The sequence below is a fragment of the Ziziphus jujuba genome, chromosome 11 (genome assembly GCF_031755915.1).
Source record: "Ziziphus jujuba cultivar Dongzao chromosome 11, ASM3175591v1".
Taxonomy (NCBI): Eukaryota; Viridiplantae; Streptophyta; class Magnoliopsida; order Rosales; family Rhamnaceae; genus Ziziphus; species Ziziphus jujuba.
The window spans coordinates 10,719,858-10,731,588 of record NC_083389.1 but is presented as its reverse complement, the minus strand read 5'-3'; the positions used below and the strand labels follow the sequence as shown (position 1 = coordinate 10,731,588).

At 33.6% G+C, this 11,731-nt stretch overlaps 1 protein-coding gene across 1 annotated transcript; it reads left to right on the top strand.

Annotated features, from left to right (window-relative positions):
• The first annotated feature begins 9,495 nt into the window (after positions 1–9,495).
• On the top strand, positions 9,496–10,320 carry LOC107432347 (VQ motif-containing protein 25). Its single transcript, XM_016043469.4, has one exon. It carries the CDS (start codon positions 9,613–9,615, stop codon positions 10,156–10,158), a length of 546 nt encoding a protein of 181 aa, XP_015898955.1. The 5' UTR covers positions 9,496–9,612; the 3' UTR covers positions 10,159–10,320.
• The last annotated feature ends 1,411 nt before the right edge of the window (positions 10,321–11,731 follow it).

Below are 11,731 nucleotides of genomic sequence, written 5' to 3'. Positions count from 1 at the left end.
AGATGAAGGCGATTTTGACACAGAACGGTTTACACAAGGTGTTGGTTGGCAAGGAGCAGATGCCGTCTTCGTGGGATGCCGAAAAGAAAGCCGAGGTTGATGAGCGTGCCCTATCCACCATTCAGTTATGCTTGTCCAATGAAGTTTTGTGGGAGATCCTTGATCAGAAGACAGCAAAGGACTTATGGGACAAGTTGGAATCTTTGTACATCACAAAGAATCTCACAACGAAACTGATTGCGAAGCACCGTCTATACACCTTTTCTATGGTTGAAGGTACATCTATTAAAACACACATAGATAACTTTTCTACTATTTTGTTGGATCTGGCGAACATGGACATTAAATATGATGATGAAGATCAGGCCCTAATGCTACTGCGTTCCTTACCTCCGTCGTATAAAAATTTTAGGGAGACTTTGATTTACAGTAATAAAACCCTAAAATTGGAGGACGTGAAAGCTTCTTTGTATTCTAAGGAGTTGTTTGATAAGGAGTTGACCAGCATTTCGGATAACAATAACTTTGGGAGTTCCGGAGGAGAGGGTTTGATTGTTAGAGGTAGAACATCATCTAAAGATCAAAATAACAATGGTGGTAGTCGGCCAAGATCGAAGTCAAGGTTCAGAAACCTTATTTGTCACTACTATAAGAAAAAAGGGCACATCAAAACTGAATGTCGTAAGCTTCAGAATAAAAATAATGAAAAGGGTAAGGAACATGCCGAAGCCAGTGTCACACATGAGGAAATTGAAGATGGAGATGTTTATTCAGTGACTGAGGATAGTTCGGGCAAGCAGGGATGGATTTTGGATTCAGCCTGTTTGTTTCACATCTGTCTCCACAGGGATTGGTTCTCTTCTTATGTTCCGGTGGATAAAGGTGTTGTGCTGATGGGATATGATCATCCTTGCTGTGTCATTGGCATTGGAACTGTAAGAGTGAAGATGCATGATGGAATTATCAGAACACTATTTGAGGTACGTCACATTCCAGATATGTCTAAAAATTTAATTTCCTTATCTGCTTTGGATAAATCTGGTTGTTCTTTTTCTGGTGGAGGTGGAGTTTTGAGGGTTCTGAAGGGTGCTTTGGTGGTGATGAAAGTTAGCCTGGTTGGTACATTATACAGGTTACAGGGTTCTGTGGTAATGGGGTCGGCTGCTGTTTCAGTGTCCATGTCAGATTCGGATGTTACTCGTTTGTGGCATATGAGATTGGGCCATATAAGTGAGAAAGGTTTGGCGATGTTGAGCAAACAGAGTTTGCTTGGTGATCGGAGTATCTCGAAGTTGGAGTTTTGTGAACATTGTGTGTTTGGGAAGCAGAAGAGAGTTAGCTTCAGTACTGGAATTCACAAAACCAAAGGTACTCTAGACTACATTCATTCAGATCTTTGGGGACCCGCACGTACTGCTTCTAAGGGTGGTGGCAGATATATGTTGACCTTCATTGATGATTTCTCCAGGAAGGGTTGGGTATATTTTTTGAAGCACAAGAATGACGTATTTGCTATCTTCAAGCAATGGAAAGCTTTGGTAGAGAAGCAGACGGAAAGAAGGGTGAAGCGCCTTCGTACAGATAATGGATTGGAGTTCTGTGATGGTGTTTTCAATGAGTTTTGTAGAAACGAAGGGATTGTTAGACATCTCACAGTTAGAGGAACTCCGCAACAAAATGGTGTGGCTGAGCGGATGAACAGAACTCTTATGGAGAAAGTCCGATGCATGCTGTCGAATTTTGGGTTAGCACAAGACTTTTGGGCAGAACCAGCTGCTACAGCTTGCTACTTGGTGAATCGTTCTCCATCGGCAGCAATCGATTGCAAGACTCCTGAAGAGGTATGGTTTGGAAAACCTGCTAATTATTTAGATTTGAAGGTGTTTGGATGCCCTGCCTATGTTCATGTTAATGATGGTAAGCTTGAGCCTAGATCGAAGAAGGGCATATTTCTTGGTTACCCGTAGGGTGTAAAAGGATACAGAGTTTGGCTTCCTGATCCAAAGTCATCTAAGGTTGTGATTAGCAGGGATGTTGTGTTTGATGAGATGGCAATGCTGCATCCGAAAAAGGAGCTCGTTGTTTCAGACAGTGTGCCAAAGCAAGTGGAGTTTAGGGTGGAGGAAGTAAGTACTTCACAGAATGATTCAGTTTCAGGCCCATTTGAGACACCCACTCATGTGGAAGAAGAGAGAATTGAGGAGGTGCAGGAGCATTCGATTGCCAAGGATAGACCTCGCAGGGAGATCAAGATGCTCTCTAGTTTAGCTGACTATGTCACTTTTGCTTGTGTTGCAGCACAGGAGATCGAGAGTCCCAGTGATCCTTGCAACTATTATGAAGCCATTTCATGTGAGGATTCTGCAAAGTGGTTAATTGCTATGCAGGAAGAGGTGGAGTCGCTTCATAAAAATCACACTTGGGAGTTGGCATTACCTCCAGAGGGTAAGAAGATTGTGGGATGCAAGTGGGTCTACAAAAAGAAAGAAGGCATTCCTGGTGTTGAATATGCGAGGTATAAAGCATGTTTAGTAGCGAAGGGGTATTCACAGGTACAGGGAGTTGATTTTAATGATATATTTTCCCCTGTCGTTAAACATACTTCTATTCGTGCTTTGTTAGCGCTAGTTGCTATGCATGATTTAGAGTTGGAGCAACTAGATGTGAAGACCGCTTTTTTGCATGGTGAGTTTGAGGAGACAATTTATATGCAGCAACCCGAAGGTTTCGAGGTTGAAGGAAAAGAGGATCATATGTGTTTGTTGAAAAGGTCCTTGTATGGTTTGAAGCAATCCCCTCGTCAGTGGTACAAGTGGTTTGATGGGTTTATGGTTAGCCATGGCTATTCTAGAAGCCAATATGATAGCTTTGTGTATTTTAGGAAGTTGGAAGATGGCTCATTTATCTATTTGTTGCTTTATGTTGATGATATGCCGATAGTGGCCAAGAAGAAATCCGATATCAACAGATTGAAAGCAGAATTGAGTGGTGAGTTTGAGATGAAAGATTTGGGAGCGACAAAGAAGATTCTTGGTATGGAGATTGAGAGAGATAGATCTGCAGGTAAACTTTTCGTGACTCAAAGATCTTTTGTTGAGAAAGTTCTGGAGCGTTTTGGAATGAAGAACGCTAAACCTGTAAGTACTCCATTAGCTACTCATTTTAGATTGTCTGCTGATATGTCACCACAGTCGGATAGAGATATTGAGTATATGTCACATGTTCCTTATTCTAGTGCTGTTGGTAGTTTGATGTATACTATGGTGTGTACCCGTCCTGACATTGCACATGTTGTTAGTGTTGTGAGCCGGTATATGGCTAATCCTGGCAAACAACACTGGCAAGCTGTCAAGTGGATTCTAAGGTACTTGAGAGGCACTACTAACACTTGTTTAGAGTTTGGTGGAAGTAAGGAAGGTGTAAGTGGATATGTTGATGCAGATTTTGCTGGGGACCTTAATAGAAGGAGGTCCACTACTGGTTATGTATTTACTTTTGGAGATACTTCTATCAGTTGGAAGTCTGTTTTGCAAGCAACAGTTGCACTATCAACTACAGAAGCTGAATATATGGCTATAGCTGAAGCGGTGAAAGAAGCTATTTGGTTAAGGGCGTTGATAGGTGAGTTGAGCTCTGAGCAGGAGAGTACGGTCATCAATTGTGATAGTCAGAGTGCTATCTATCTCACTAAGGATCAGATGTTTCACGAGAGGACAAAACATATAGATGTTCGGTATCATTTTGTACGTGATGTTATTGCTCGTGGAGATATTGTTGTCAGCAAGGTGAGTACTCATGATAATCCTGCTGACATGATGACCAAGGCACTTTCAGTAGCCAAGTTTGAGCATTGCTTGGACTTGGTTGGTGTTTGTTGTTGAGCTTTGCCTTTAGGGGCTTTTGTGGAAGAGGATGGCAACTTTTATCGAAGATTGGAGTTTTGTATGTTTTTTTCATTCCTTATATGGAATTCGTGTCAAGGTGGAGATTGTTAGAGTTAGTGATCCGAATTCTTGTTGACTTGACCCGAAAAGCTCGCAGTGCGACCCATTTGGTGAAACTAATTTTAGAGAAAAATTTGGGGCTCTGTGGTGGGCTACGGTCTCGGGCAGCGCCCCCGCGGTACGGACCTGTTCAATTTTAAGGTGTCTTCCGTACAATATATATATATATATATATATATATTTTTATGCTTTTGGGGTTTTTTGGGCTGTAATTGGAGTTTTAGGATATCGCGCAATTTTGTTCACCTTTGTACCAATTTTTCGATATTGGATTTGCTTCTCCCTGTCCGTGGTTTTTCCCGTCAAAGGTTTCCACGTAAATTGTGTGTTTGTTTTTCGTTTTCTTTGTTTCCGTTGTTATTTGTTTTTCTTCCAATTCCGTAACAAATGAAATTGTTGAGATATAGTTGGTTTAATCATGACATACAGAGTAAACCTTTTATTAGGGAATCCGTAAAAACTTAATCGTTGAATAAAATAATAATTAATATTTAAATTTAAAATTTTAATTATAAATAAAATATATGGCAACTTTAGTATTTACCATATCTCTTTTTTATTAAAGTTTCTTGACTAAAAAATAATTTATAATATATATTCCATTACCAACAAGTTTTGCGTGGTAGACTGATACTATTCATAGACTCCATTATTTGTTTTACTTAATTAATATTTATGGATATTATTTCTTCAATCTCAATGAAAGCATAATTAAAAAAGAAAAAAAAAAAGAAAAGCCCGAATATAAGTGTGAGCTCCAAGTCAAAATCATATGCATGACTACCTTTCAAAACAAATCCTTGATGTGTACAATGTGAACACAAAAATTTTGTGCAGCAACGCGCATCAGCGTCATTTGAAGACCATCGTGCTTAATATATTTTTTGAGTTTGCGATGCCAATGAAAGCCAGACTTGACCACCAAAATCCATAACCTAAAGTGTGTGTGTGTATATATATATATATATATATATATTTTTTTTTTTTTGCAACAACCATGACTTAAAGTTATAGAGTTTACATTAACCTAAAATTAATTTACTGGCCCTTGCGTGCATGTATGAGTTGAAAATATCGACTATTACACATGTATAAACAAAATTTTTTGTCCCAGCAGAATATCTTGCGTACGATTATTGAAAATATTTTGTACAAGACAAAAATGATAATAAACTGGATAAAGGATATGAATTTGTGGACCACATATATATATATGCATCAATGAAAGCAACTGGTAACTGACAAAAGGATTATCAAAATGCTGTAATTCTAACTTATAATATTTAAAAAAAAAAAATTAATAACATGGATATATTAATTTTTAAATTTCTGGGTTCTAGTTATCCCTCGGAAAATTATAAAACAAATAAATAAACACAATCAACGCCAAAAAAATCAATCTTATCTGAAAACTGATAAATGTTGTCCATCAAAATTCACCTTATATAATCTAATTTAACTGTAACTTCATTTTTTATTTTATTTTTAAATTAGTAATTTTCTCTTGTGGTTGCCAGTGCATGAGAAAGCAATTAAGCAAGACCCTAATACCATATTTTAATTTAGAAATAGAAATTAAAAAAAAAAATACTGCCCCAGAAAAAGAAAAGAAGAAACTTTTTTTTTAAAAAGGAATGTGGCAGGTAATAGAAGGAGGAAGACAATAGGAAACAGCTGCACCAACAAACGTGCAGCCCAACTGCAAGGGACGTCAACGCCGCACGAACTTTCTTCTGCTCCGTGGGTTGGCTCCCGCTAAGGAAACAAAGCGTAATGAACCACGTGGCTGTTTTTCAGGGCTTAGTTGGTAATTTTGTACAGCTATGTGGGCCGTCGGTGGGCCGGCCCAGCCGGCACGAGACTTGTGTGCTCTTCCTTCCATCTTCAATGACGTCAACGCCTCACTATCTTCGTGTTATCTGGACGTCAGATCAGTTACGTCTGGCTTCACGTGGAGATCTGACGGTTATTATACTCTCTCTCTCTCTCTCTCTCTACACCCAAGATCTACTCGAATCAGCTGCCGGCTATCATGCTCTCCAAGCTTTTTTCCACCCACTCCTAACTTTTTTTTTTTTTTTTAATTAATTATTAATTTTTGTTTGAAATTGTTTGTGTATTTTATTTTTCTAGATTGTTTTGTGTGAACGGAATTGTTTGATCCTTTTCATGAGAATATTAGAATTTTACACAGAGAAAAAAAATAATAATAATAAAAATACAAATAAAAAGTTTCTTTAAGATACCAGAGCAAAGACAATAACATTTTGTAAACAATATCTATGATCTTCCGTATATAGCCAAAATTATCAGCTATATAAGTATATTAAAATTAATTGATGAGATATAATTTCATAAAGAAGCAAACAAAAATATATAGAAATGTATTTCCAATGTTAAATAAAAATCATACAAAATTAATTGATTAGTTAAAGCTGCAAAATCATTGTAAAGTCTATTTTTTTTTTTATTTTGGGATTATTTTTATTCAGGACAAGGATTAAATTTTAAATTTGAAGGTGTATTCATTATGGTACAATCATTAATCAAAACCTATGAGCATGAGAGTACTCTCATTAATTTCTCAAGGACAACTCTTTTGGGAGGCCTTTGAGTTAGAATAACTCTAATCATTTAAATATATATGTATAGTTTATTCAGTTAAGAAAAAAAAAAAAATTTTTGATGCTTCCGAAATTTGTCACATTATATAGCCTCGCTATCCATAAAAATTTCATGCAACACATTAACAATTGTTTTTAATATTAGTTTGACCAACAATTCTTTTTAATATACATGAACAAATGTTGCACACATCCAAATTATACATCAACATTGTTCATTTTATTGGAAATTTATATTATAAGACAATTAAGCCATAAAAGTTGATTAAGAATTAAATAGGAATTGGAGGATTAATTATGTTATATAGCTACAGTGAGATTCTTTCATCGACGATATTGGACACAAAGTAAATTTCAGGATCTGGATAAAAAAATTTCTATATATATGGTTGTTTGTAATTTTGCATATGATCATTAACGTTAAAAGTGGAAAGCTACGCAAGTGAGTAAGAGACAATAATAAAACCAGCCATGGTATATATATATATATATATATATATGGAGAGTATATGTATATGTATGTATAGCCACAAAGCCAATTGAATCCCTTCAACTAGGAATAATGAGAAATAATTATTAATTTAAGCAAGTAAGATCATATTATATGGATCATATTATATGTGTATATATAATTTTTGTATACATCATGTCCGTACCAGCTATCGCCAGGTACTTTTATTTATTTATTATTTATTTTGTTTCCTTATTTGTTTATCTTTAAATACATGAAGATGTTGTTTTTTGCTTTTTTGGCTACATGGGAGTAATCTTAATATCGAATAATTAATTAGTCATAAAAAAAAAAAAACTGGATGTATGTTTCACTATTTTGCTAATTAATTATTTAAGGTGGTAAATTATAAACTTTAATTTACTACATTTCTTTTTTTTTTTTTTTACAAACATTAAGCAACAAATTAAATAAATGATTACGGTTGAACTAGTCTCTGTATAATTTTATACAAGAGATCAAGCTGCTTCTTCATATAGAGACAAATAACTAAGTTTTGCTACAAATAATGCTGCTGTTATTATTAATTAATTTAATTTAATTTAATTTTTTGTTGTATTTAACTCTTTCAAATTCTAAAGACTGCAAAGATGGAGTTATTACTTTAGCTAACTAAATAAAAATGAAGTCCATTTTTCATAATAGTTTGATAATATACCTTAGAAGATTCGAAAAAAATCTATTTTTGACTATAATTTTGTTATAAATAAACTAAAACTGAAAATTATTAGAACTTGATCAAAATCATGTTTGAGAAAGCGGTAAATATATACTGGAGATCTTCTATTAAATTTTTGGAATCTCATTGCATCTAAAAAAATAGTTACTCTTTATTTATTTATTCTCATCATCACCTTGTTTGGGTTGAAATGACATTATTTCATTGGTTAGTAAAGTGGAGAGGAAAACCTTTACATAAGAAAACAAAGAAAAAAAAATGAGGAATAAAATTGGACAAAATATGTATGCAGATATTGGTATAGCTCATGGATTATATATAAGAATTCTCCACTTAGATTCCCTCGTTTTGATTTTATTAAATGCAAAATAGATGAGTATGCAATAAATACTAAATATTATCACATTTCATCTAAAATTTTATATTTGAAATTAAATATTAATTATCAATGGTTAGATCTTTAGCACAGGCATATTTGATTTAACTAAACTAAAAATTTTGATGAGTGACTTTCTGTATGATTGAGGAATATAAATATTTGATTGATTAATTGGCAAGTAGCGACAATCTCTCTTTGGTAGAGAAAGTGAAATTACAACGATATAAAGGATTTAACAGACAACCGAACATTTATTATAGTATATATACATATATATATATATATATGTGTGTGTGTGTGTCTATATATATTTATATATATTCAAGGAAGAACCGTCTGATCATGATTCTCAAACGCGGATATCGTACGGCTATGGTTTGTGCAGGCCCATGACATTTGGTTTGTTGCAACCACGTGGATTCGTGTAATAATTCGTGGTGGAATGCAACTTATTTATCATTAAAATAAGTATTTATATTTAATTACCAAATTGCCCACCAACCATGTCACCCACATACATAACTGCTGACCATGATCCTATTTAAAATACCTATATCCATGCCCCAAAATTGGATTTCCAGCCCTATTTAACCCCATTATTTTTCCTAAAAAATAAAAATAAATAAGGCTATTGTTGTTATACCCTCATCAATATGTACCAAAGTTTATATTTTCATTGTGACAGTATATAATGAGCATTGAAAAATGAAGTACTGAAATTTCTAAAAGCAAATGGATGCTGCAATGGAAACAACTTTTCCAATAATAATATTGTTGATTGGCTCTATTTTCCCTTCGAATAGGGAAAACACCAAAAAATAAAAATAAAAATAAAAATAAAAATGGCAAACTTAATGCTTCTTTATATTTTTTATTTTGGTAAAACTTAATGCCCATTTTCAACCACAATTCTTGGGTTTCAAAGGAAGTATGACAAGAAAAAGAGAACATGCATTTAAGAGAAACAAAGCACTTGCATTTTTGCAAAAGTTGTTATTAAGACAGTTCTATCCTAAAAATAGAAAAAAAAAAAAAAAAAAAAGGGATGAATAAGTCATTTCAGATTGGGATTGGAGGGAAAAAAGTAAAAAAACTTTGTTAACATCCAAGTCCTCCTCTATATCTGTCTATAAAATTAAATTATAAAAATTGGGAAATTGGGACCATTGAGTTTCAAACACTTTATTGACTCTAGCATTTTGTCAGACAAGGATTCATCCAATACTTGCTCCCACCAGACAGCTTGTTATTTATTTATTTATTTATCTGGTTCATTTGTCCTTCCAATTACACATCCTATTATATTTTTCTTTTTCTCCTCTATATATAAGCATCTAATAGTCCTTAATTTCCCTCAAAACAAACAAAACATATTATTAACAACTTCATCATCACCAACCTCTCTCTTTCCCTCTATGATCTCAAGCTACTCTCTTTCCATGAAGGAAATGACCAAGAAACTACAAACATCTCCAAACCACCTTTTCTCAACTTCACAACCACTAGCCATTCATAAAGATTCAAAAACAATATCCAAAACCAAGCCAAAGATTCGCATCATTCATATCTTTGCACCTGAAATCATCAAAACCGACGTCGCAAACTTCCGGGAATTGGTGCAAAGACTCACCGGCAAACCAACAGAAGTAGTTCACTGCAAGAAGAAGATCAAGAAGCCAAGAGTTTCAGGAAGAGAAGAATCCAAGATGATCAGCAGCAGTGCCTTTTCAGACAAGAAATTAGAGCTGAAAAGTGGGTTTAGGGCGGCTTTGGATGCAAAAGAGAGAGTAAAGGAAGAAGAAGAAGAAGGGATGTGGATTTCAGAGAATTCAGGTGGGTTTTTGGACAGGTTTGCAGATTTGGAAGGTTTTAATTATATTCAAGAGCTTGGTGAATTCCCTATGCTTCCTTTGGATACTTCTCACATGCATGGGCTTGAAGGACCTCACCAGCTTGTTTAATTACCAGTACTATTTTTGAAGGGAAGAAAAGATAAAATAAAAAAAAATAAAAAAAAAAAAGGAAAGAGAAGGAAATATAATTAATTTTGAGTTTGTTATATTAATTTTTTCAGTCTGACGTTGAGGATCATATATGATTAATAATTTTGTTTTTTTGTTTTTTGTTTGTTTGTTTTTTTTTTTTCCCTAATTGGTAATTTTTAGATGAATGTTGCATGTGTTATCTATTCTGAGATTTGACTCTCTAATCTTCTGAAATTTCTGATATTATCTCTGCTGTAAATATCAAGAGGGGGTTGAATTATTAACTTTGGGAGTATGTATCTTTCGCTTTTGGTCTGCAGAAAAATTTCATACACATTACATAACTCCATCGTCTATGAGTATACATCCTTTGCTTTTGGTCTGCAGAAAAATGCCATACACATTACATAACTCCATCGTCTATGCTCCAAATATTGTAACAGAAGCAGAACTCGGAAAATTTGTTGATTTTAATTATTATTTGTTTATTTTCAGTTACTGTTAGAAGTTTTATTATTATATATTTTTAGGTTTTGTTTCTTTCCTTTTGGATGTGGATCAACTGGGCTTTTGTCTTTTTATGTATATGTATACAAATATTAACATATGGATCTCTCTCTCTCTCTCTCTCTTTCTCTCTCTCTCTCTCTCTCTCTCTCTCTCTCTCTGTGTGTGTGTCTGTGGCTGGCTGAGAAGAAAGCAGCGTTTGGCAAACCAAACAAGAACGTGCAAAACTATATGCTTCAGAAAATATACATGTTTCTTTTCTTGCAAGATATTATGTATACCTTCTTATCCTTTCTTTTTTTTTCTTTGTTTTTTGTTTTTTATTTATTTTTACATATAAAGAAAAAGAAGTCGTCTCCCACTTGTAATGTTGGGAAAAGACTTATATAAAAAAATTAACTGCTACAAGTATACATTTCAAAAATTTCGAACACGCCCTTTTCCAAGTTTTTAGCTTACCCCTGCTCGAATATTTCTTTTTTCTATAATACAATTTGCAATGTGGGATCGAATTTTTCCAACTTGGCAGAATATATTATCATCCCCGGACCCCACATTGATCAAAGAGTATATATAGAAGGGAGATGATGCTCAAGTTGGATGATTATTATTATTTTTATGCATATGATTATTTTGTTTTATTGGTATCAATAATTACTATATATAGACGGTAACATTTTTATTTTTGTTATTTTTGATTGAGAGATCAAATATACAAAAAAAAAAAAAAAAAATTATCAAAATAAATCTCATTTTATAAATAGTTTTATACAGAAATACTATATATATATATATATATATATCAAATGGTCCACAAAAGTGTTTACTAAATAATGCAAAATGTTTACAAAATAATGATGCATCAATAATGATATAAGTAGTAAAATATTCACCAAATTTATTTACCAAATAACATGTGTAAAAATATTATCAGTTGATATATTTATATAATTTGAATATAAAAAACTGAAATTCTTGAATAGATAAGTAAATTAAATATTACTACATTATATGCTACATCATTTGATAAATAAATTTTAAT